Source organism: Cyprinus carpio, chromosome A7 (assembly GCF_018340385.1).
Source record: "Cyprinus carpio isolate SPL01 chromosome A7, ASM1834038v1, whole genome shotgun sequence".
NCBI classification, from domain to species: Eukaryota; Metazoa; Chordata; class Actinopteri; order Cypriniformes; family Cyprinidae; genus Cyprinus; species Cyprinus carpio.
The window spans coordinates 40,569,343-40,597,260 of record NC_056578.1 but is presented as its reverse complement, the minus strand read 5'-3'; the positions used below and the strand labels follow the sequence as shown (position 1 = coordinate 40,597,260).

Below are 27,918 nucleotides of genomic sequence, written 5' to 3'. Positions count from 1 at the left end.
GGACGCTCCAAAGTCCCCAAAATACACAAAACTGCATGCAGGTGCCTTAAAGTAGGACTAGCTTGCCCTAGACTCAGCCTCAGACATCACGCCCACAGACCGCTGGCTAAACGTCTGATGCATATGGCACACAAAAGTGGTAGCACTTCAGGAGTGTTGAAGTCGTCATCAGATTGGTTGAATTCTACAGGATTTCCGCGAGAAGTGTGTGTCGCATTCTTTAACTTTCTGCCTGGAAACAAAGATACCGTGGCGCTAAACTCCTCACGAAAGAAGAAAGGCCTAGTGTTTACAACTGTGATGACGAGCGCTTATCAGGATCAACTAAACACTGGATTTTCAAAAGTATGTGAAATATTTAAAGTTTGCGGCATAGAATCTTTAAAATATGTCGGAGAGTTTTACACACCGGTCTGTTATTGTGGTGACATTTTCATTCCTCGAAATGTGACGATGAACAAAACAAACTGTGATTGGTTGTTTGACATGTCAGTCAAACGGCCTCATTGGCGGGCCTTGGCCAATGAAAGCTGCCATAGATTCCAGACCTTCAGTCTGAAGGTCTGGCTAAGCGAGACTAAGCTTGCCCTCACTTTCCATTTAATCTATCGATCAGTTCTGTGTTAGAATGTGAAGTCATAGGCTATTTCATACCTTTACATAAAGGCTATGAATTTATGCCTTTTTTGGTTACTTGGACTGTCACACAGTTTTAGCAGAAGAACTCAGTTTGGTTGTGAAATATTCATTAGTGCAATGTATAGCAGTATTATAAAAATATTTAGATATTTGTGAGCTGCAACTGAAAAATCTAAAAGATTTTGAATCTTAACGTTGCGTTATTGTATTTGTCTCTGAATAAGATTTGTTGTTATCGTTGTAAAAAGCTGGTGTAGGTTTTACTTTAAACCATTTCCACTCAGAAATTGCTTGTAAACTTCACAAATAATTACATGAAATGGGAAGAAAAACACTGATGTACTCCCAATACATTTTTACAATTTAGAAATTATTATTATTATTATTTTTTTTTTACAGCGTAGTTACACCAAATGTACCCAGAATTTTTGGCATAAATTGATCATGTAGGCTACTAAAATAACCTAACCCTTAACTAACCCTAAAACATCTTTATTTACAGTGTCAGGAGGTGTATCCGCTCATGATGTGTCCTGATGCCTGGTGGAGGAGCAGTGAAGACTGTGAGAGCAGTGATGTGGAGACCGGGCCCTCGGCCCCCGGTGGTCCTGCTGTGGTCCTGGGCCTCCAGAGACTCTCTTTTGCCTACCAGAGCCTCTTGGAGATCCCCTACGAGACCATCCTTCAGCAGCAGGACACTCTGGAGGTCCTGGACCTCAGTTACAACTCGCTGGACGAGTAACCTTTTGGGAATCAGATGTCTTTGTCATGTGTGTAACTAACATTATAAGGTTTTCTTATTTGTGGATTACATATACAAAAAACTCCTCAAACTAGAGGAGGAAACACACCTCAATTCAGAGCCGGAAACTGAGTAAAAATATGCAATTTGGTGAAGATACTGATAATTATATTGTCAAAATTCTGATTATAATGTAAATCGATGAGATCGTTTGGATACTGACATAAAACGCATATAAATATCAGTTGTCACTCTATATCTCCCAATATAAGATGATATTCAAATGCTTAGTTTTATGTTCAAAGCTCTGCACTTTTTATTAACATACAATGCAATGCAATACAATGATTACTGAGCGAAGAACAAATAACTATTCCTCAAAAGCCTGATGGTTATATGATACATTTTAACATGATTTTTTTTTCTAGAAAATTATGCATGGTTAATCAAGTACACCTTCAATCCAGTAAGGGTTAATCAATATTACCAACAATATAAAAGCTATATTAACTTGATAAAAATAAGTAAAGACTTCAAAAAGACACACAAACCACGAGCTGAAGCTGGACATTTTTTACATTATACTAAAAGGCCTTGTAGTTGCTAAAAAGTATAAACTAGAAGGCATGTAGTAGTTTGTCAGACACACATAGAGGCCATCGAAATTTGCATAGACTATCAAATATGATACAGTAGGATATATAGGGTTAACTTTTCATGTGATTGTCCTTAACGGAGTTGCTAACGGAACCCAGCTCTTTTGGGCAGTTTGGAGAAGCTCAGCACACTCATCCTGGATTGTAACAACTACAGCGCGCATGTTAAGTTCCCCTACATGCCCAGCCTCACCACCCTGTGGATCAACAAGAACAAAATCAACAACCTGCCCATCATTGTGGAGGAGATCTGCTGCAAGTTCCCAAACATCAAGTGAGTTCCTCAGCCTTCTGCAGTAGAAGTCCATTCACGCATTCATTAGAAGACATAATAATGTTTCTGCACTTCCTGTGATTTAACCGTTTGGTGTCATTGTAGAATTCTCAGTATGATGAACAATAAAGCGGCACCCAGTTACTTTAACGGAGGCAGTCTCACCCAGTATATGGATTACAGGTAAACTGGGTAGGGATGTATGAAATCTGCAGTAATGTAGTAATATTATTAAGTAGCCTATTATATTGCTAATATATAACATAGTACACTTAAAAAAGAAGTACACGCAAGCATAATTTAAAAACTAGCATTTATTATGGAAATAATAGACTCTAAAAGAACTTAAGTGTGAACTGAACGTAATGTTTATTTCGGATTGCATGTTCATTGCAATTAAACTTATTATAATTTACATTTATTTAACCTTGTTGAGCGTCTTAAGTAGGACTTATGTACATATCTATGTGTAATTTCGTAATTCTATTGTCTTTGAAATATACTTAAAGTACTGCTGAATGTACTGACAAGCATTAAAGTAAATTTAAATATATTTTGATACCATTTCTATTGAAACTTGTACGTCATGCATTTAAATATGTAATTACACATCTGTAATAATAAAGTTGCAGTTCAGTAAAAATTAATTAACTTTAATTAATTCAATATTTTAAATGAGTTAATATTAACTTTAAATATCGAAATACACACTACAGGTAAAATTACAATCAAGTACTTTACATATGCTTTAGCATGTTAAATAAGTGTACTTCTTTAAAGCACAATAAAAGATTATTAAACAAAACAATAAAAAATATACTCTACCCAAATGACGCACTATGCACTTATACACTATGCACTTATTTACTTATGAAAAGTCGCTGTTTCATTTGACATTATTATGCACTTTTACTTATGCACTGTACTCAGTTTGTAAAAGGTTATTTTGTCATTCTTATAGTCCGTTTTAAGAAGGTTGAGTACATGAAAGTAGCTGCGGTATAGTTTTTTTGGGACACAGCGCAACATTTTCGTTACCTAGCAACTCTCTATAAACCAATTAACTCCTCTTTTATAATATAATATTTATACTACAAAACGTCACAGAGTAGTGCATATGTACGCAATTTGGGATGCACCTAGTATCTCTCTTTAAGTCACTTAAGATTCACAATAAATTATTAATATCATAAACAAAGAGGCTACAGAGTGACGAGATAAACTAGACAAGATTTGAAGTGCACTATATATTCAATACTGTTTAGTGCACTTCTTTTTCACAAGAGTGTACTACCATCTAGTGGACATGTTTTGCTAGAGCATATTTCAGTCCAATATCTTAATAAATAAACTGTGCTTTAGTATTTATGCCAATGAGTTCAGTTACAAACTGAATTTGGCGAACCAGACCATGTGTTATATTAAAGACTGTAGTTTAGGCCAAATATAAGCTATAAATTGATTATATAGACTAATATGTAGAATCCATATTAACTCCTGTATGACAGGCAGTATGTGATCAGTCAGATCCCGGGTCTGGAGGTGCTGGATGACACAGAGGTGCAGGAGAAAGAGCGTGAGGTGGCCCGAAAGACCTACAGGATGCAGAGAATGAGAGAAGGCAGCCGCAGGAGGAAGGAGCTTCATCGCTAACGCTAGTCATATCACAAACTTCCCCCGGGCCTCGAGCCAAGCCACTTATAATCCAACAACAGCCAAAGCACTCCTTCCAGACTTCAGCAGCTTCAATTTACTCATGCAGCAGATCGTATCTAGTGTGAAACTACAACAAATAAAACATTTCTGTCTTCTTTCTTTTCGGAAGAAATAATGTAAAAACAAAAATGTTCCTCTGTAAAGATATATGAGAGGGAGAGGGATATTTACAGAAAAGTGAATATAAAATGTTGAATATTTTAGCATGCAACCTAATAAATGTTTAATGTAACTGCCACACATTTTTTATTAAGAGAAATGTTTTAATAGAACAAAAACATCTGATTGGATGAGCCACATTCAAAGCCATTATAAAAAAAAGTATTGGACATAATTTGAATTCTATATTAATGTGACAAGTTGCAAAGCAACCATAAACAGTTTACAGTTAGGGTTAATGAATTATAAAAAAAAAAAAAAAAAAAAAAAAAAAAAACAGAAGAATAAAAAACAGTTGCATCTTCATAATGCTGTTTCCACCATTTAAATGATAATAAAAAAGCAATAAGCCAGTGACACAGCAATCTAGTTTATTGCTCTGATATAACTGCTGCTAAAGCAGATTATTGATAGCAAATAAAAACTGCTTGTGTGGTTTTGTGATAAGGCATATCTCTTATCTTCAGAGCCTCTGATAACCGCTTCACAGAACCACATGTACTATATTTATCTCAGCTGTGATGTTTGAGCGTCTTCATGTACAGAATGTTCTTGAAATCAAATAACAGATCTCTCTCCTTATTCAGCTTTGAATTTAGATCATGTCGACAGACAACAAATGATTTTTACATGCTAACAGATTCATGCACATGAATCAGATACATCTGACTAAATTATGAAGGTATGTCAGAATCTGTGGTGTTTATTAGTCTACAATGGAAATGAACTAACTATGACCTTTCACACACATTCACAACAGAAGAGAGAAACAGGCGCAGAAGCGCTGAATCATTACCGTAATACACATAATACTATAAACAATATCAGTCAAAATCAGTCAAAATGCCAAAACTTACAGTGTAGAAACCATTTGCATATATTATAACATTTAACACTTAGGCCTATATACCCAGAGTTAGGGAGTAATGGAATAAATGTCACTTAATTATGTATTTAAAATACTAAATGAGTAACTGTATTTCATTACAGTTACATTTTAAATGGGTGGTAATCAAATTACAGTTACATCTGAAATGTATTTTAGATTAGCAAAGTGATTAAGTTGAATTTTAATGTCACTGTAACCGGCAATTAATGTAAACAGCAATTAATGTAATCTGCAAAAGCATCCTATAAACTGCACTTCTGCTCATAAGCTTCATATTGTTAGAGAATATGCACATTTGTAATAATTAACCAAAATAAGAGGGATCATAAAAGAGTTGTGATGTGTATTTTTTCTTAATTTGTTTAAATATATATTTTTTTTTTCATTTATACCCCTCAGAAACTACATACATGTTTCCCAGAAGCCTACAGTTTACCATGCATCCAATTTTGAAAATTTACACACTTTATTTTGATTAGTAGCCCAATCTATTTTCAATTTCACTATAGATTATTGTTATTTTTTTAGATAATTAGGCCTTTAGTTATTCTGCTAGTAAGGCCTTTGCTACTACTATTGTGCGATGGAGTTTTAGGGATGCGTAAAAATATTGAAAATTATGAGAATAAAGTCATAATAGTCGGAATAAAGTTAAAATGACAATAATAAAGTCTTAGCAACAGATTAAAGTAAAAATATTTCAAGATTAAAGTCAAAGTTACAAGAAGTCGTAAGTCGTATCAATAGTCTTTGCAACACAAGATTGAAATCAATGTTTTGAGGACCGAAGTTATGAGAATAAAGTAGCAATATGAGTTTTAGTTATGCGAAATCACTCGTTTTTTTAGAACAAAGTAGCACTGAGAATAAAGTCGTTATATTTTGTCAAGATCAAAGTCGTAGCAATATGAGAATATTGAGCTCAGAGAATGATAAAAAAGTCATAACATTGTAAGATTAAATCAAAATATTTGCAGAATAAAGACAAAATTATGTCACAGTAATACGAGAATTAAGTATTTTATGAAGACTATCCTCGTAATTTTGACAACTAGAATTAAAAAAAAATTCATTATTAGTAGATACATAGGTAATGATATAAGAAAAAAATATGAATTAAACTCGCTAGACACTGCTCAAAAAGTCACGTGTCATTGGTTACGTACTAATAAATAAAACAGGTAGGGCTAATAGTAATGCAAAAATAGAGACAAGCTAGTGTTAAAGGAATAAACAGCTTGCCACAGATATTTTGTAAATCAACAGGTCTGAAAAAGTTACTTTGTGTGTGTGTGTGTGTGTGTGTGTGTGTGTGTGTGTGTGTGTGTGTGTGTGCGCGCGTGAGAGTGTGCGTGCGCGTGCATGTGTGTGCGTGTGCGTGCAAGTGTAAATGCTGCTCATTTAGAGGAATTACGGTAAACACGTCAACGTTAAAGAGGCCGAGCAAACAACTAGTGACAGCAGCGCTCAAATCTACCCTAAACAGCACACACTACGAGGTAAGCATTGAACAAGCGGTTACACCGTGCTTCATGAACATTACCGCGTGCTGCATCTACATCTCTGCTCATATTAGCGTTTGAGCTCACCGTTTTTGTACAGTTGTCTATCTATCAGGCTAATATCGAGAAGGTCCGTGCTGTTGCATATTAAAAACATGAAGCTAAAGTTATTAGCACGAGCATTATGGCAGCTTTAATGTGTGCATGTTAGTCCGAGATCGAGTGGAAAAAATATCAGCAGTTTCGGCTCGTGTTTGGTTGAGTGCACGCGAGCTAAGCAGCTATCAGCTGACTGCCAATGAATGAATTGATAGTGCACGCGCTAATAGTGTATGCCGGTTGTTGATGTAAAGTTAGTGCAAATGGACTTTTAGACATTGCTTTTATGTGACATCGTGCACTGGCTTCAGTAAATCATTCTCTAAACTAGTTCCTGGAAGAGTGAAAAACACAGAGCTTTATTTCATAGTCCAGAGTCTATCACACACAGCCTGAGCTATCACTGTCTGTAGAAAATGGCACTGGGTCACAAGACATGGTGGAAATGCACAGATATTGCCTCAGATTAACCTTCATTCAGTCTGTCATACTTGGCCCCGAGTCTCATGCTTTGAGATATCAGATGGTGATTCACTGGAGTGACTTGAAGCTGGTTCCTGGCGATTTTGCAGTCAGATATGTTTTGTTTGTAAGGTGTTTTGTATTTCTAAATCACTGAAACATGTATAAACTGCTGCAGAGGATTTACATTTCTTATGATGTGACCTTGGCCGAAGTCTAACTGTTTAAATCAGGGGTGTTTCAAAGTGGGGTCTGTGAAAAATGTTTAGAAAGGGGGAAAAAAAGTAACTTTTTACACACAAAGTAACCTTTTCAGACCTGTGGATTTAAAAAATATCTGTGGCAAGCTGTTTATTCCTTTAACACTAGCTTGTCTCTATTTTTGCATTACTATTAGCCCTACCGGTTTTATTTATTAGTAAGTAACCAATGACGCGTGACTTTTTGACTAGTGTCTAGCGAGTTTAATTCATAATTTTTTCTTATCTCATTACATATGTATCGACTAATAATGTTTTTTTTTTTTTTTTTTTAATTCTAGTTAAGTCAAAATTACGAGGATAGTCTTCATAAAATACTCAGAAATTATCAATACCTTTTTGTGTTTGTTTGAATTGGATTATTAGATTGAAAGAGAGATTTAGATTCAAAAACAAACAAATAAACATAAATAAGATTGCAAGTAAATGACTAAATAAATGTGTACTGAATAAACAAGCAAATAAATAAAATCTATTTTGGTGTTAAATTTTGTAGATTTATTGTATTTATTAAGATTGAAACAAAAACAAATAAGTAAATGAGTACTGAATAAATAAATGTATAATAACGATAAATTAATTAATCTGTTTTTGTATTTGTTTGAATCTAAAATGTGTATATTTATTTCATTTATTTACATTCAAAAACAAACAAATTTTGATTCAAATGAATACATAATAAATATGCAAGCAAATAAATTAATATATCAGTATAGCACTAAAATGAGTATTATTATTAAACAAATTAATTAATATTAAACAAAATATTTTCAGAATAATGTAGGCATATTTATAATATTAAGTTTTCATAGTATAAATTAGGTCTTAATGCAAGAATCTATAAAGATCCCTTTTAAATTTGCAGATGGGGGTCCCTCGCACAAGAATGATCATATTTAAGGCTCCGAGGCATCTAAAAGATAAAAAAATCATAATAATGGCGTCTAGCCCTCAATCATTTGCTGTGAATCTGCCTTCCCCCTCATGTTGGTCGGGCTGCGGGGATTATAGTTGTTCTCCCGGCTCGGTCGGTTCTCATCTTCTGTTTAGTGTGTTGCACAATTCTGCTGCTGTTAGAGCAGGAAAAACAACACTTTGCTTGCTGCACAGCTTGGCCTTTTGCCTGCTCATATCCCAGGAGAACAGAGTTAAATTTGTTAACATGAGAAGGGCTGCTGGGATGAAGCAAGTTGGGGCCCCAGGGGCCCTTTTGCCCTCATTTTTCTCCTAAGGTTTATATGAAGTCCTTGGGTTGTAAACTGCTGCCTTCTGCTGTAATGTTGATTTATTGCAAAATCAGAAATGGTTAAAGATGAACAATCAATCATTGAATGAATATGATGAACATCTGCAGTATTTAAGCATAGATGTATGTATATTAGCTGGGTTTACTAATCAGCTAATAATTGTTTGTTGACCGCTGCATTTTATACATATAATAATAATAATAATAATAATAATAATAATAATAATAATAATAATAATAATAATAAATAGTTAAGTGCTAGTATTAATGGATCAGTTGTTGGTAAAAAAGATGTCTTTCAGATGTTTTTTTGAAAATGGCTAAAAATGCTTGAATTGAAAGCCACAATACAAAGTCATTAACACTGCATTCAGAGTCTGCATTTTATCACCTCATACATTCCCTGGGAATTGAACTCATGACCTTGGTATTGCTAGCCATGTTTTCTTATTTTTTAATGTTATTATATTTGGACTGTGTCTCATTCAGGAGCATTAAATTGTATTATATATATTAGTACCAGCAACTATATTATTGAGCAGGTGTTGCTCATATTCAGTGTAATTTTAGTATTTATGTACTATAATATTTAATATTTTTAGTTTTCATTTTTTTAGTAATTCTATGTGCTTTTGCAATTTTATTAGTTCTTCTATATATTTTTATTTATCTTTACATTTATTTCTATTTCAGTTTTAGTCATTTTAGTACTTCACCTTAAACTTAATTAGTTCTCAAGACAGTAGTTCTAATTTTTAAAAAATTTTTTATCTAATATTCATAATTTAATTTTAGCTTTATTTCAATTAATGAGAATTATAATTACTGTCATCCTTTTCTCACCCTCATGTCTCTCCAGTCCCATAAGACTTTTATTACTTTTAAACACAAATTAAGATCTTTTTAAATGATAAAACCTGTGAGATTTCTGTACTTCCATTCACCCAAAACTTTCATGGTTAAAAAGCAATTTAATAAAAGTCTTCTGAAGAGACATGATATACATGAATCAATGCACATGATGTATATTGAGCACATCAAACATTTAAACTTTTCCTTAAGGGGTTAAATATACAGTAATTTTATTTAGACACAGTTATTATAGGCGATTATAGACATCAGAGCTGCTAGTGTAATCATGACCTATGAGCAGACATGACTTGGATGTGAATGGATTGATTGAAACATTAGGAAACTGGTGTGAAGAAAGAGAGTTGGCTTTACTTTCTGACTCTTGTGGTCTGAGCGCTCACCTGATGCATCACAACCAGTCCAAAACATCTCCAAATCTGCCGACTCGTATGAGTTTCTTTTGACTGTTGCGTTGGATCCAAGACAAATACCATGCAGTTCATTATCTGTGACGGTTTTGGAGAGGAGCATGTTTATCTCATTGCATGAAACCGATCTCTGTAAGATCCAGCAGATAACAAGGCTGTGATGTAAACTGGAGATTTGTCAACATGCAGCTTCTGTATAAACCAGTGCTAAAGCTTTGTCTCCTTGATCTCTGGTGCTTCAGATGGTGTTGTCCTGTCTGTCACGTACCAGCCTCTTAATTCTGGGGAGTTCCCGTGCCTTTGGTGTTGAATAGAGGTGGAGAAAGAGTCAGAGCTCTCATTTGCAGAAGCAGAGTGCCAGGATAAGAGATTTTGATATTTTTGGAGATATTCTGGATTTTTTTGGGGGAAATTGTCTTGCCGTTCAGAACCGGATCAAAGGTGCAGTTATAATTATTATTTATTTTTTTTAAATAGTGTTCTGCAAATACTGGTTAAACTTGTTAAGAAACTTTTATAAAGAGTCCTTTTTATGGAAAAACATTACTTTTAAAGAATATACTTAAGTGTGAACTGAATGTAATGTTTTCGGACACTTATTTGCATGATAATTTTCAATTAAATGAAAATGTATTTTAGATTAAATTTATATTAAATGCAATTAGCTGAATTTAAGAGTGCTTTTTGACTCACTTAAGTAGGACTTAAGTACATCTTTCATAATTCTTTTGTCTTATATGGTTAAATTGTACTGCTGTATGTACTGACAAGCATTTATAGTAAACTAAATATACTTTATTGTCATTTCTGTTGAAACGTGTATGTCATGTATTTAAATATATTTGTAATTACACATTTATAATGATGGAGTTGCTATTTAGTACATTTAAAATGTATTAACTTGTAAATGTGATGAATGTAATTGAATAACACGCTGTAGTTAAAACAGTTGCACCCCTTTATATTAAGTGTCTTACTACTTGCATTTGAATTAATCATCTGATACCGTGCAACTACTGTGTGCATACATTTTTACATTATACTTATGTTTAAAAATACCTTCTTGTAATTATATCTGTAGTTACATCTGTAATTATCCTACCCCTACACATTAACCCACGCTTAAACCTAATCTGTCCTTGACCTTTCTAGTATCCCACCTTAATAGCAGCAAAAGTGTTTTGAACATGAGCACTATAAGTACATTGTACCTAACAATTACATTTATTTTTTACTTAAGTACATAGTAGTTAAAGGCAACTATTTTAAAGTGGGACCAAACTATTGTTTATTACCAAACTATATATTTAAGTATCTTTGTAATTAGACTTTTGTAATGGTGAAGTTAACTTTAACTTAATAATGTAATATCGAATAACACACTACAGTTAGAATTATAATCAAGTACTTAAGTCTGTTAGTATCAATCACATCAAAATAAGTGTACTTTTTTTTTAAAGCACAACAAAAGATTATTAAAATAATAATTTAAAATGTACTTTAAAGTAAAACTTTGACACTATAACAAAGTGCACCTTTTAAAAGTGTACTTAAGTGTGTTAAGAAACATAGTCATGAAAATAGTCCTATATTTAACTGGTCTTTTATTTAATGTAAATTTAAGATAAAGTAAAGTATACTTAAAGTGCACATTCAATACAAATAAAACACAAGAGAATGTTTGCATAATACCATAATTTTCTCACATCATAACTTAAACATTTGTGATCTCATGTACAAAAAAGAAAAAAAACAACAACATGGTATAACCATTGATTTTACCATCTCCAAAAATTTTTTTTTTATTAGTGAATCAGCAAGTTTCTCAGGATTTTTCTCTTCCTCTCAATTTAAGGTTCAAGAGTGTGCAGTGAAGAAGCGTGTTTTTAGTTATGACGAACCCTTATGCACACATTATTGAGCCTCTGGACCCCCAGAAACCCGACCACAAGTTCTTCAACCTTAAAAAGCTCAAAGACCCCAGATATGGTAAGACAGTCCTTTGTATCTTTGAATTGTTGAATGAAAGTTACAGCAACTGTGCTGCTGGCAGTGTTATTGTATGGAAATGATATGACTGTGACTTTCTCTATGCCTTTCTTTGAGACCAGCTTCCCTTCTCCATCCGTGTGCTGCTGGAGTCTGCGGTGAGAAACTGTGATGGGTTCCTGGTGAAGAAAGAGGATGTGGAGAAAGTCCTCAACTGGAAGGTGACACAGAGTCAGACCGTGGAGGTGCCTTTCAGACCGGCTCGTGTCATCTTGCAAGACTTCACGTAGGTTTTAACTGAGTCTCCATAGCCTGCAGCTTTTCATCTTTGGGTTACATACGTCTCATTGTTTGTTCTCTGTAAACAGGGGTGTTCCTGCAGTGGTCGACTTTGCAGCCATGCGTGATGCAGTGAAAAAATTACAGGGCGACCCGGAAAGGATTAATCCAGTCTGTCCGGCAGACCTTGTCATAGATCATTCCATTCAGGTTGACTTCAACAGGAAGTAGGTCTTTGCCATTTGACGGAAATGTAAAATCCTTTTACATAGTCTGTTTGTCTGTAAGTTGTGTTACTGGGTTCATCTCAAGAGTATTTGGCTTCTGCAACTGATTTTTCTATCTCTTAAATCTAAATCAAGAACACAGATTGATCGTAGACAACAGGGCAAGAGACAATGACACCATTGTGAAAAAGAAGTACACTTTAGCATACTTGGGGTGAAAAAAGAGTGTTTTACTTTTTGGGTATTTTAAAAGAATATGTGCAGACTGAATGCATTAAATGCAGTAAGCTGTATTTTAAGTGCTTTTTGACCCACTTAAGTAGGACTTAAGTACATTTTCATATGTTATTTCGTAATTATTTATTTTGCCTTTGAAATATGGTTAAACTGTACTGCTGAATCTAGTGACAAGCATTTTTTGGTAAACTAAAATATACTTTAATGTCATTTCAGTTGAAACTTGTATGTCATGAATTAAAAAATTTTGTTCTTTTAAAAATGTATTAACTTTACATTTAATATTGAATAATAATCTACAGTTAAAATTATAATGAAGTTCTTTAAATGTGCTTTAACATGTTAGTCAACAACACATCAAAATAAGTGTACTTCTTTAAAGATTATTTTATATATTCTAAAACAATAATTTAAAACAAGTTAAACTTTTACTTTGACATAATTAATATTATATTATCTGCAAGTACAGTGTAAACATTTTTTTAGTACTCATGTACTATTAAGATTTGAAGTACACTACAAGTGCACATTCAGTACAATTAAGCACCCTTCTTTTTCATAAGTGTAGCTATTTACATTTTTTGGGGCCTTGTCCTTATGAACTCCCAAAATGTTACCATCACAACTAAACATGAAAACTACAACTAAAATGTCACTTGAAGCGCTTGTCTTGGAGCTTGTTCTCTGGTGACAAGCGTATCATGATTTTAACTGTCCAGTACAGAAGTTTATTACCTTTTCCATTCTTTAGTCTGACAGCCTTCAGAAAAACCAAGACCTTGAATTTGAAAGGAACAAAGAACGATTTGAGTTTTTAAAGGTAACTTCCCCTTCTGTTTTTGACATATTTGATGTTGTTTGAGACTACAAGATATGATGATGAAGATGGCTTGAGAACTAATTGTATTGGTCCACAGTGGGGTTCTAAAGCATTCCAGAACATGCGGATCATTCCTCCGGGCTCAGGAATAGTCCATCAGGTCAATCTGGAATACCTGGCCAGGGTGGTGTTTAAGCGGGATGGTTACTACTATCCGGACAGTCTGGTGGGAACGGACTCTCACACTACCATGATTGATGGGCTGGGAGTGCTGGGCTGGGGTGAGGGAAAATTCATCGAGAATCACCACAAGTTTCATTGTTTTAAATAATATATTTAATTACCTTTACATTTATCATTCTTGGTGTGAATGAACTTCAAGACATAACTATGAGATAAAAAGTTTAAATTGTCATAATGAATTCATAATTATGACTTTAGTATTATGACTTATACTGTGTATAAAATGTCAAAATCTTTGGGAGGCTCACTCATAATTATGAGATAGAAAGTTTAAATTGTCATAACTATGACTTAAGTGTTATGACTTCTAAGCCCGAGAGGTAAAATTGTCATAATTATGACTTATCTCATAATTGTGACTTTATATCTCATAATTTAGACATGTTATGTGTAAATCGTAATGCATAATTATGCCAAGTCATAATTATGACAATTAAAGACAAAAACATAACTAATACCAAAATCACAATTTAAATCAAAGTTAATAGCTAATACTTATTGTCTCATAATTTTGACATTTCGAAATACATAAGTCATAATGCTATCTAAATCAAAATTTTAACATGAATTAGAAGAAGAGTTAGAATTATGACTTGCGAATTCCGACATACATAAAATGTCAAAATTATGAGATAATAAGTTATACTATGCCATAAGGTGCAATTATGAGATAAGTCATAATTCTGACATGAAAGTCAATGTATCTCATAATTTCGATTGCAATAATTATGACTTCATATCTCAAAATTTTTGCATTTTATGTATAGGTCATGCATGTCACATAACAATTTCAACTTTTATTTCATAATTATAACATTTTATATAGAAGTCATAGTTATGACATTCGTGTCATAATTTTGACTTGTGTTGTAAGTGATATAGAATCTAAAATTTTTTACATTGTATGTAAAAGCCATAATACATAAGTTGAAGTTGTTAAGATAGTTATTTTGAAAAAAGGGAGTTAAATTTTGTATCATTGTTGGGCTTATAAATAAAGAAAACGGGAAATTCAGTAATAAATGCTAAATGTTGAGCTGAGATTTAAGCTCAGATCTCTTGGAGCAGGTGTTGGAGGTATCGAGGCGGAGGCGGTCATGTTGGGTCAGCCGATCAGTATGGTGCTGCCAGAGGTCATTGGTTACAAACTACAGGGGACACCCGACAAATATATCACCTCCACTGACATAGTGCTTACTGTCACCAAGGTATGCAAGTCTTCCCATATCGGAATTTTAAGGTGAAATTTTTTGCTTTTAAGAAACAATAAAAATTGTCCTACTCAAAATAAGCTTTATGGTTTAGTGGGTGTTTAAAAACTAAGTTGCTTTGTCTTACTGCTTCCTCTGCTCAGCATTTGCGGCAAGTGGGTGTGGTTGGAAAATTTGTGGAGTTTTTTGGCCCTGGCGTTGCCTCGCTGTCTATCGCTGACCGCGCTACCATCGCCAACATGTGCCCTGAGTATGGAGCCACCGCTGCCTTCTTCCCTGTAGACCATATCAGCATTCATTATCTGAATCAGACGGGTAGGTAAACCTGTCCCTGATCAGTTTTAAAAGCTTCTAACCCTTGTTAAAAAGAAGTACACTTTAGCATAACTATAAAAAGAGTACTTATTATTGAAATAATATACGATTAAATTAACATGTATTAAAGTGTTAAATGAATATTAAATACAATTAGTTGAACTTTAGAGTGCTTTTTGACCCACTTACTATAGGTGCATATTTATTTTTATTCCATAATTACTTTGATTGTCTTTGAAATATGTGCTGACAAGCATTTATGGTAAACTAAAATATACTTTAATGTAAAGTTATAGAAACGTGTAGTATATTATTTGTAATTGCAGATTTAGTAAGTTAGTACATTTAAAATATATTAACTTTGAATGTAATATTCAATAACACTACAGTTAAAATTATAATCAAGTATTTTACTTGCTTAAGTATGTTAGTCAACACATCAAAATAAGTGTACTTCTTTTATAGCACAACAAAAAAAGGTACTTTAAAGTAACACTTTTTAAAAGTGTACTTAAGTGCGTTAAAAACATAGTGATGAAAATGTCTCTCTTTAAGTCACTTAAGTGGCTTTTTATTTCATTAATATCAAATTATCTGCAGTACATATTTTTTAAAAAATATTTTTAAGATCTTAAGGACACTACAAGTTAAGGAAAAAATACAATTAAGCACCCTTCGTTTTCTCAAGAGGAACTACATTCTGCTGTGGTCAGGAAGGTTGCATTGCTTTACTTTCTACAAGAAAGTTTGCAACTCTCACTGTTTATACAGTATATGTTTTATTCATATGTGTTTTAGGGAGGGACACAGAGAAGCTGAATTACATAGAAAAGTATCTGAAAGCGGTGGGCATGTTCAGAGACTACAGCAACACATCTGAGGATCCACAGTTCACTCAGGTACCAAGTCTAAATTCAACACATTCCCACAAATCTGCTGTTCACAGATAAATCAGCGCTAGTCGCTGCTGTCTGAACCTCTTTCTGCAAAATGTACTTGTGTCTCAGGATGATTGCTATTCATTTTTCTCTCATTCTTCCTCACGCAGGTTGTTGAGTTGGACCTCAGTACGGTCGTCCCCTGCTGCAGCGGTCCCAAGCGGCCACAGGACAAAGTGACTGTATCAGAGATGAAGCAGGACTTTAAAATGTGTTTAGGGGCCAAGGTACATGCCACAGAAACACCTGGGAAAACACACAGGACACACACTGCCTCTGAATCTAGAGATAATGCAGCATTAATTTTCCTCATGAAAAAGAAAATCAGACTTTGGTAAAACATATTTATGCATAAATTGTAATTATGAGATAAAAAGTTGAAATTATGAGATATGAAGTCGTAATTATGACACGCAAGGCCATATGACAGTCAGAATTATGAAATAAAAAGTAAAAAAATAGTTAAATATTCTGACATAAATTGAAACTGACACAAAAACATGGTGAAATTATGGCAGTCACAATTATGAAATTAAGTCATTATAACAAAATTATGAAATAGTCATAATTATGGCCAAGTAAAAGATTAAGACACAAAAAGTCATAATAAGTAAAATTTTTAATTATGACAGAAAGTCCTTACGACAGTCAAAATTTTTATGCAATGCGAAACTGACATAAAACAACAATTATGACATAAAAGTTGATATTATAACAATATAACAATGAAAGTCATTATAACAATAATATGAAAAAAGTCATGAAAATTGAAGTGCTTTTGACTGTCAAAATTATTATAAAAAGTCAAAATTGACATAAAACTTCACGTTATGACAAAACAATTTACATACGTCCTAATTATTTCATTAAAAGTGAAAAATGATGGAAGTCATATTTATTACATAAATGTACATTTTTGTTTGACCTTTTAGCATTTTTAAGAATATTTGTTTTATGTAATAGTTACCAAAGCATGATTATTATTTTTTTTCTCTCATGTCCCTACAGGAATATCTGGAAGCTCATTCCTCCACATATTTCCTTTTGAAATCTATTAAGTGTGTGTATATAGTTTGGTCAAGTTAATTTTGTTAACTTTAGGAGTACACTAAATTAAAGATGGCCTCAAAGCTAATATACATGAACTATGGACATAACAGTAATGTCATAAAATTAACAAATAGTCATATTTTGATTTCATGGGTTCTTTAAAGCATTCTTGTCTAGAGACATGCTCACCCATCACCGTCTGTGTGTGTTGTCTACAGCAAGGCTTCAAAGGATTCCAGGTGGCTCCTGAGCGTCATGATGTTCAGGTGCCTTTCCAGTTTAACGGAGCGGAGTATTCACTGTCTCACGGATCCGTGGTCATCGCAGCCATCACCAGCTGCACCAACACCAGCAACCCCTCGGTCATGCTGGGAGCAGGTACTGGACAACTTTAATTCATCTACTCACCCTCATCTCATTTGAAGTAAAAATTGATGGTTAACAGCTGCCTCTTTTCCGTATTTCAAAAGTGTATGGAAATGGGGCTCCGAATACACCAAAGAAATAGTCCATGTGACTCTTTCTCCATATCATTCTTAATGATATCATTTTCATTTTGCTTTTACTTGTACATTTAAAGGGATAGTTCTCCCAAAAATTAAAATTATGTAGTTAATTACTCACCCTTTTGATGTCATCAGAAATTGGAGTAATTAATGACAGAATTTTCATTTCTGGGTGAACCATCCCTTTAACGACCTGAATAGGAGAATAGAAAAGTTTAGTTTTTAAATGTCTCTTGAATTTCAGTGGCTTCATGCAGCCACATAAAACACATTGTGGTCAACACAAGCCATGTTTATTCTTGTGAACAGTGAATTTTGACACATGATACTCAAAATTGTAACCATGATATGATATAATATAATATAAATTAGACATTAGCAATTATGAAAGTTGTGATTGTTTTATGTCATAGTTATGATTTGAAACTGTGACCGTCATAATCAAAAATCAATATTATTCAATTGAGAATTATGAGATATATATATATGACATGACAAAAAGTCATGATTATGACAAATATTCTAAATTGTGGCAGTCATAATCATCACATTACATTACATATTTATTACAAAATTATGAGACTTTTTGTCATAGTTTCTACTTTTTAACTTATGACTTTGTATATAATAATTACATTTTTTTTTATCTTATAATCATATTTCTTTGAATAGTTATGTCATGATTGATTTTACCAAAGCATGATTTTTTTTTTTTTTTTTTTAAATCTTGTTTCAAGTGAACCCTTATTTTAATGTAGTCTAGATTGTGTTTTCTTTTGCTTTGCATGTTTTGTTTATGGTTTATGAAGATGAGGGCATGTTTTGCAAACTGTCTGTCTTTGCATCGGTCAAATTTGGCAGCTTTTACCCACTGACAGATACATTTGTGCCAAAATCACTGTGGAGTAACAAAAGCCTCTTTGTTTTGTAATCCTGAATATATACTGTTATATTTGGCATTAGTTTTTTTTAAAACAGACCTGTTACCCATTTTTGAGGCCCATTTTTTTGTCACTTTACAGTTGGATATGTATTTTTTTGTGTGGTAATGCAATGTTATTTCTGTCAGGTCTGTTGGCGCAGAAGGCTGTAAACGCTGGTCTCAGTGTCAAGCCGTACATAAAGACCAGTCTGTCTCCAGGCAGCGGAGTGGTCACTTACTACCTTAAAGAGAGCGGGGTCATGGACTTCCTCTCACAGTTAGGGTGAGCAGCTCATCTCTGTCAGTAACAGAGTTCAGTGTTCCTTCATGTAAATGTAATTCTTGTGGATTTAAAGCAGCTACAGAAATAAAACAGGCTCTGTAACCGAATCATTATGACTGTTTTTAAGGTCAGTCTGTCTGTCTCAGTGTCTTAAAGTACTATTTATATACTATTATAGTATTTATTAATATAAAGCATTTATTTTTATATGTTGAGTTTTCATTTAAATTTTTTAGTAAGTTTTAGTAATTTTGCATTAGCCATTTATATTATTTTTTTAATATTTAGCTTTAGTTTATATGTATGTAATTTTTAGCTTTACCTGGTCATTTTAGTCCTTCAGCTTCAACTTATTTTATTTCAGTTAGTTTTTAAGTTTGTGTCTTAACTTTTGTTTTTGTTAGTGTGTTTTTTTTTTTTTTTTTATTTAAGCATAGTTTTTACTGTTTTTATTAGTTTTATTTATATATATATATATATATGTATATGTATATATATATATATATATATATATATATATATATATATATATATATATATATATATATATATATATATGTATATGTGTGTGTTTTAGTACAATTTAGTAAAATAGTTGTTTTAGTAATATTAGTACTTTATTTTTACTTCAGTACTTCAGTTTGTTGCCAGGGCAACATTTCCAAAGTTTTTTTTTTTTTTTTTCGTCCTATATTTGTATATGTTTTTTTGTTTTTTTTTAAATTTATTTATTTAATTTTTAGCTTTACCTGGTCATTTTAGTGCTTCAGCTTATTTTATTTCAGTTTGTGATTTTATTTATATATATATATATATATATATATATATATATATATATATATATATATATATATATATATATATATATATTGTATATATATATATATATATATAAACACAAACTTAAACACAAACTTAAAAACTAACTGAAATAAAATAAGTTGAAGCTGAAGGACTAAAATGTATATGTTTTAGTACAGTTTAGTAAAATAGTTTGTTTTAATAATTTTAGCACTTATTTTACGTCAGTTTGTTGCCAAGACAACATTTCAGATTTTTGTTAGGTTTTTTATATATTTCTATTTTATTTTAATTTATATTTATTTGATTTTTAGCTTTACCTGGTCATTTAAGTGCTTGCACTTATTTTATTTCAGTCAGTTTTTAAGTTTTAGTGTATTAAGTTTTGTTTTTATTAATGCTTTTTTATATATATGCACAGTTTTTACTGTTTTAATTTTGTGTTATATATATACAGTATAGGTTTTAGTACAATTTAGTAAAATAGTTCGTTTTAGTAATTTTATTTACTTAAATTTGTTGCCAAGACAACATTTCAGATTTTTGTTAGTTTTTTTTTTACTTTTCCATCCTATATTTGTATTTCATTTCCACTTTATTTCAAGTAACGAAGTCAAAATTAACATGGTTTTTTTAATAGTTTTAGTTAACAATAACAACACGTGTTTATATATATTATTTGTGCATCTTTAGTTTCGAGGTTGTCGGTTACGGCTGCATGACCTGCATTGGAAACAGTGGACCCCTTCCAGAGCCGGTTGTACAGGCCATTACTCAGGTAAACACGCTTATACTCTCAATTTTATAATGCTTTTGATAATATTTCCAAATTTAGATCAGTTTTAATGATTTCTTTCTTTAATGATGTCTCAGGGTGATTTGGTTGCTGCGGGTGTCCTGTCTGGAAACAGAAACTTCGAGGGTCGCGTCCATCCCAACACACGAGCCAATTACCTGGCCTCTCCTCCTCTGGTCATCGCCTATGCTATAGCAGGCACAGTGAGGATAGATTTTGAAAAAGAGCCTTTAGGTGAGTAATGTTCACCAGGCATTAAATCTCATTCTTTCACATGCCGATGGTTGTTCTCTCTTTAAAAACATGAATACTGCCCGTGTTTCTTGGCCTGTTTTCATCCAGCCGTGAACTCTGAGGGAAAAGAGGTTTTCCTGAGAGACATCTGGCCCACGCGGGACGAGATCCAGGCGGTGGAGAGACAGTTTGTCCTTCCTGCCATGTTTAAGGAGGTCTATGAGAAAGTTGAGGTACTGCTGACTTATAAACTCCTCTTTTATAAATCAAAACAATGTTCAGATACATACCAAAAAGCATCATTCTGCAGTAAACACATTTAGTTCTTAATATTTAAATAGTGTTTTAAGTAGTGTTTGTCTGTTTTCATGTTTAGAAAGTGAATGAACGCTGGAACTCACTGGAAGCTCCTTCTGACAAGCTTTATACCTGGAACCCCAATTCTACTTACATTAAATCCCCTCCTTTCTTTGACGGACTGGTAATGTGTACCATTGTCTTTTTTTCCATTATTATAACTATACCCTGATAAAAAAATTGTGACCCTGGAGCACAAAACAAGTCTTAAGTCACTGGGGTATATTTGTAGCAATAGCCAAAAATACATTGTATGGGTCAAAATTATCTATCTTAATTATCTATCTATCTTAAAATTATCTATCTAAATTAATTCAATTTAAATTTAAGAATATACTTAAGTGTGAAATGAATGTAATGTTTTCAAACACTTAAATGCATGTTAAATGCAATTAAATGGAAGTGTATTATTGGTTAAATTTATATTATATGCAATGAGCTGAACTTTAAATTGTTTTTTAAAATACGACTTAAGTATATATTTTATGTGTAATTTCATAATTCCTTCTATTGTCTTTGAAATATGGTTAAAGTGCTGCTGAATGTACTGACAAGCATTTATGGTAAACTAAAATGTACTTTAATGTCATTTCAATTGAAACGTGTGTGTCATGTATTTGTAATTAAACATTTGTAGTTGCGTTTTAGTACATTTAAAATATTTAAATGTAATATTAAACACACCATAAAGTTATAATCAAGTGCTTTGCATGTGCATTATTATGTTAGTAGCACATCAAAATAATTATACTTCTTTAGAACACAACAAAGATTATTAAAGAATAATGATTAATTTACTATACAGTAAAATTTAATTTTATATTATTACAAAAGAAACAGTCATGAAAGCATCTCTCTTTAAGTCACTTAAGTGGCCTTTTATTTCATTAGTATCACATTATAAGCAAGTACAGATTTTTAAAAACACACTTAAGATTTGAAGTACACTACAAGTGCACATTCAATACTGTTAAGCGCACTTCTTTTTCTCAAGGTTTGGCAAAAACTGTAAACACAAGTTCCTTTGCTGTTACATTTTTAGACCCGGGAGCTGCAGACACCAAACTCTATAACAGACGCGTATGTGCTGCTCAATTTGGGAGATTCTGTGACCACGGACCACATCTCGCCTGCTGGAAACATTGCTCGTAACAGTCCTGCGGCACGATACCTGACCAGCCGCGGGTGAGACCTGGATTCGCTTAAGTGTATTTGGTAATTTAAGGGGGCAGTCGTGGCCAAACGGTTAAAGAGTCAGACTTGTAACCAAAAAGTTATGGGTTCAAATCTTGGAACCGGCAGGGATATGGCTGCCCACTGCTCCGGGTGTGTGTGTGTGTGTGTGTGTGTGTGTGTGTGTGTGTGTGTGTGTGTGTGTGTGTGTGTGTGTTCACTACCTACTGCTGTGTGTGTGCACTTGAAAGGGTTAAATGCACAAATTGCGAGAATGGAACACCATACTTGGCTACACTTCACTTTCAATACAAGCCGTTACACACCTATCTTTGTGTGATGTCTGTGCAAATAAGCTCTGTATGGTCTTTAAAATGAGATGTGCCTTACAGTGTGTAATGTAATATTGTTTCTATTCCTAGACTCACCGCGAGGGAGTTTAATTCGTATGGTTCCCGTCGAGGGAATGACGCAGTCATGGCTCGAGGCACATTTGCCAACATCCGCCTTTTTAACAAGTTTATAAACAAGCAAGCACCAAGTACCATCTACCTTCCTACTGGAGAAACGGTGTGAAACTCCAATATTATTATTATTATTTATTTATTTATTAATAATAGAATATTATTACAAAGAGTGTGTGTGTGTATGTGTGTGTGTGTGTGTGTGTGTGTGTGTGTGTGTGTGTGTAGTATATATATATATATATATATATATATATATATACATGCATGTGTTTTGTATATATATATAATATATACAGTATATATATATATATATATTATATATATATATATATATATATATATATATATATATATATATATATATATATAGGGGTTGCTAACTGTCCATAGAAGTAGTTTTTAGTTGATGTTAAATAGAGAAAAAAAATTCAATTTTAAATAACCTAAAAACGTTTAAATAACCTCGTATAACGTATTCTTAACCTTGGACCTCATTTTTAAAACACAAAATGACCAATAAAGAATCAAAAACAGCCAGTACTAGTTCTCCTATTTGTCTTTAATTGAAATATGCATATGCATTCATTCATTCATACAGTACATAGTTGCAACAAAATTTTAGTTCAAAATTTTAAGTAGTTTAAAAAATGATTTATTGACTGACGTTTCATAGACATTCAGTTGTTCTGCTTTCAGACTTTATGCCATCTGTATGACACTAAAATTCTTTTTAGAATTAAAATGTGCATAAATAGTTTATGTCTGAGAACCTTTTTTTACATCTTTTATACACATCCTTAACTGCAGACACTGAAATGACATTCATTATGTGGTACAGTAAAAATATTTTAAGTGTCCCTTATTCTGTGCCTTATTTTTTATAATGAGCCACGATTGTCTTTTGTTTTCCTTTTCTGAAGTTGGCAACCCTAGTGTGTGTGTGTGTGTGTGTGTGTGTGTGTGTGTGTGTGTGTGTGTGTGTGTGTGTGCGTATCCATTGCAATTTTTACTTTTTTATTTATTTATTTTTTTTTTTTTTTTTTTTTTTCTTCTTTTTTTTCAGTCAGATGTATTTGATTCATCATACAAATAAACATCAGCAGGCTGGTCATCCTCTCTTGATTCTGGCGGGCAAAGAGTATGGATCGGGAAGCTCTAGAGATTGGGCGGCTAAAGGGCCCTTCCTGCTGGTGAGACTTTATACATCCTCTAATGTTCTTACAAAATCATATACTGAGACATTTATGCATAACTCAGTTACTCGGGTTGAAAAATCGACATTCAGGGAGAGAAATAGATGGTTGTTTTCTTGGACAAGATGATCAATTTCTGTCTGGAAGCAACACGGATGGGAGAAAAACAAGCTTTAAGTACATATCGCGTTTAATTCGTGGCAATCCTGTCTGCATGTGATGCACTTTGTGAAAAAGAAGTGTGCTTAAGTGTATTAAATGTGCATGTAGTGTACTTCAGTCTTTTTAAAATACTGTACTGGTGTACTGTAGATAATGTAACTTTAATAAAACAAAAGGCTACTTGAGTGACTTACTGTAAAGAGAGATGCTTCTTATATTCACTTTCTTAAATTTCTGAACACATCAAATAAAATTTTACTTAATCACTATGTTTTAATAATCTGTGTTGTTTTAAAATCAAAATAACATTACTAACATAATAAAGCACATGCAAATTACTTAATTATATCTTCATAGTGTGTCATTTAATATTACATTTAATACATTTTAAATATATTTGCAACTACAAATGTGTAATTAATTACTTTATACTTAAGTACTTTATTGAGTTTTTTTATATGAAGTACTTTATCGAGATTTCGAAGACAATAAGAGTAGTTATAAAATTATTTAAAGTATGAAGATGCACTGAAGTCCTACTTAATTGGGTGAAAAACCCTTTGAAGTTTAGCTTATTGCATTTAATACAAATTTAAACTATAAAACATTTTCACTTAATCGCAGTTGACGTACATTTGAGTGTCCGAAAGCATTACATTAAGTTCACACTTAAGGTGTATTCTTTTAAAAATATATTATTTCTGTAATAAGTACTCTTAAAAAACTTTCACACTTAGCAAACAGCCACAGTTTCTGGATCTGCCTGAAAACGATGCGCTGCTGATTTTGGTTTTCTGTCTCAGGGCATCAAAGCTGTTCTAGCGGAGAGTTACGAGCGGATTCATCGCAGTAATCTGGTCGGGATGGGCATCATCCCTCTGGAGTATCTGCCGGGTGACAGCGCTGAAAGCCTCGGGCTCAGCGGCCGCGAGAGATACACTGTGATCATTCCTCCACAGATCACGCCCAGAATGACTGTCGACATCAAGGTACACACACATCACCTCAAACTGAGCCTTAAATCAGCTTGGTGGAAGAATAATACTGTTTATATAACACAGATAGATCTACGGTCCCGTTGATTCTGATTGGCTGAGCCCCGCGTTCAAAGCTGTGGGGCTTATTGCTAAGTTACTCTTTACAAACATGTATCTTCACGTGATACACCTTTGTTTACTTAAAATATTATATATAATATATATATATGTATATATATGATAATCATGGGACATATATAATAATATTATATATTTTACTTTTACGTTTTCCCAATTCTTACATAATTTTTTTTTTAACTATATATATAAATATAAATATATATAATATATAGATAAGATAATAACGTTATTGACATTAAATAAATAACAGATGTTATAATCTTTGCAATCAAAAATATTTTTCTTGAATAACTATCTAAAAAATATTTTTATTTATTTAAATAAATCTGAAGTAAACTTTTTCAAAAACACTTCCTTAAATTAAGTAATTTTTCTTGAATAACTATCTAAAAAATATTTTTATTTATTTAAATAAATCTGAAGTAAAAATAGAAGTATTAGATGAAAATTTCAGTTTAAAAACAAATGAAAATTAGAAATGTTGCCTTAGCAACTAAAAAAATAAAGTTAATGTAACTAAAATGACTAAAACTAGAATAAAAAAAAAAAAAAAAATATATCAAAAGATAAAAAAAAAAAAAAAAAAAAAAAAAAAAAAAAAAAAAAAAAAATGACAAAAGCACATAAACAAACAAAATCAAAATATAAAAAAGCTAATTCAAATTATGACTAAAATACTATACTTTATAAATAATACTAAAATAACACTGACTTTTTTTTTTTTATTTATATTACATTTAAAGGTAATATAACTTACAAATGTGTAATTACAAATCTATTTAATTAAATACATGAAATACAAGTTTCAATTTCCTGTGCTATATAAGTAATACTGCCATAACACTACCTTAAATATTTTTTCTTCCGCATGCTCCGTTTGATGAAATGTGTTTTGTTTTCATTCCTCTCTGCAGCTGGACACAGGGAGAACGTTTCAGGCCAAGATGAGGTTCGACACGGACGTGGAGCTGACGTACTTCCATCACGGCGGCATCCTCAACTACATGATCCGCAAGATGTCCGAAAACTAACACCGTCTCCAGGACGCCCCACTCGAAACGCACACGTCATCCGTCATCTGGATGCTTGTTTTGTCCCATCAGTGTTTTTGTTTCTCTTTTAAGAACCAACTAATGTGGTGTTTCGTTACGGTTATGTTTGAAATATGACGCATAACGTTACGTGCTACGATATTAAATTCTCCAAGTCAGTGACTCTGTAGGATGCTGTGCTTGATTCTGATGCTTCAGTGGGATTGAAGGGGAAGTTAGAAAGCATTACACGTCTCCGTTATTCATCTTATTAATTACTGTACTTAAACTACACGTTGAGACAAGTACTTAACAGGTTATCCACTCATGAAAATGTGCACTTGGTTTTTTTTTGTTTTGTTTTTTTGTTAGTTAGTTATAATAGTATAAACGTTAGGCACAGTGACTCTTTTTTTATTTTTTAAGATGTAACAATGATTCCTTTTCATTGCTGAATAATTTTCACGTAATGGTTCTGCATTAACTTTAGACTGAAATACTGAAGAAGATCGTTTAAAACCGATGTTGCATCAGATAAATCCCTTTAACAGCTGTCGGATATCAACTGAAAATACAAAACTGCCAATGTTTTCACATTTTGTGTCTAATCACTTGAAAAAGCCTGTGCACGACATTTCATTCCAGTCTTTATCTCTTATGCATCTGTACTCAGAGCTGAGTAGTGACTGATTACATGTAATCTGGATTATGTAATCAGATTCCAAAAATGAAGCACTTGTAATTAAATTAAATTACATTTTAAAGGCTTTTGTCTTTCGAACACATTAAAATGCACAAATTCACACTATTTCTTATTTACATGTAATGCAGGGATTCCCAAACGTTGTCAGCAAAACCTCTTTCGCCCAGTGTTTTCACTTGATGTACCCCAATAAATTAATAATTAAGTAACACATGTGCATGTTCACGGTTTTCTGGTGTTAGTTAATTGTCACATGACGTGCAGTTAAACAAATTAAATATTTCTTCTTTTTTTTTTTTTTTTTTTTTTTTTTTAAGTAAGTGTTTTATTTTGATTGATGTTATTTTAAAATGATTGATTTTAATGAACATTTTTATGATTTAATTATTAGATTTTCATTAAACTCTCGAGCCCCCTTCACAAACCTCAGTTTGGGAAACATTGCATTTAATGTTTAATGCATTCCATGTTGATTACAATATCTTACAAGATTATCCTGTTTAAATCCATGTGATAAATGAGTTAAGTAATCTAAAGTAGTCAGGCCATTGTTTTATAAGGTGGAGCTAAACTGAAATGCATAACTGTTTGTTTTTTTCTTTAATCATATTCTTTGTGAAATCCGACTGATTGACCTTTATTTTAAGCAAAGCACACATCTGTAGTTTTTGTGGAAACAAAAATAAATGTTTATTGGAAAATTTTCATTTCATCTGTTTTTTATGTGCAACATGATACATCTCTATTTCATGGTAGCAGGTGATGTTTATGATATTTACATGAATACCATGCTTTATTAATTCATAATATTCATCAAGATCACATGACATTTTACGACCGGACTTTCCTGTTATAAAAAGTCCTTTCCTAAAATAAAAATACAGTTGGTTAAATGAATTACAAAACTTTTTCCAGTAAATAATAAACAATTAGGTGGTA

At 32.5% G+C, this 27,918-nt stretch overlaps 2 protein-coding genes across 4 annotated transcripts in view; both read left to right on the top strand.

The window, feature by feature from the left end:
* Positions 1–5,395, top strand: part of LOC109098414 — a 6,877-nt gene extending 1,482 nt beyond the window's left edge. Inside the window, exons 2-5 of one of the 2 annotated variants that reach the window (XM_042761167.1) lie at positions 1,142–1,377; positions 2,137–2,311; positions 2,417–2,494; positions 3,835–5,395. In XM_042761167.1, coding sequence (XP_042617101.1) covers positions 1,176–1,377; positions 2,137–2,311; positions 2,417–2,494; positions 3,835–3,964 — 585 coding nt within the window. In that variant the 5' untranslated portion in view covers positions 1,142–1,175 and the 3' untranslated portion in view covers positions 3,965–5,395. Of the gene's footprint in view, positions 1–1,141; positions 1,378–2,136; positions 2,312–2,416; positions 2,495–3,819 lie in introns of both variants that reach the window. The other variant, XM_042761166.1, reaches the window with a different exon arrangement.
* Positions 5,396–6,420: 1,025 nt separating this feature from the next.
* Positions 6,421–27,686, top strand: aco1 (aconitase 1, soluble). 2 transcript variants are annotated; one of them, XM_042761165.1, is made up of 22 exons: positions 6,439–6,574; positions 10,167–10,365; positions 11,780–11,913; positions 12,031–12,199; positions 12,282–12,418; positions 13,406–13,476; positions 13,574–13,757; positions 14,788–14,927; positions 15,074–15,245; positions 16,044–16,144; positions 16,294–16,410; positions 17,452–17,611; positions 18,809–18,944; positions 20,439–20,523; positions 20,619–20,775; positions 20,884–21,008; positions 21,152–21,256; positions 22,175–22,317; positions 22,728–22,875; positions 23,840–23,962; positions 24,931–25,116; positions 26,160–27,686. In XM_042761165.1, the coding sequence occupies exons 3-22, from the start codon at positions 11,817–11,819 to the stop codon at positions 26,274–26,276; spliced, it is 2,673 nt and encodes an 890-aa protein (XP_042617099.1). In that variant the 5' UTR covers positions 6,439–6,574; positions 10,167–10,365; positions 11,780–11,816; the 3' UTR covers positions 26,277–27,686. The 2 variants fall into 2 exon arrangements, with proteins under 2 accessions (XP_042617097.1, XP_042617099.1); XM_042761163.1 differs by lacking the exons at positions 10,167–10,365; positions 23,840–23,962; positions 24,931–25,116; positions 26,160–27,686 and having other exon boundaries at positions 6,421–6,574; positions 22,728–22,907.
* Positions 27,687–27,918: the final 232 nt, after the last annotated feature.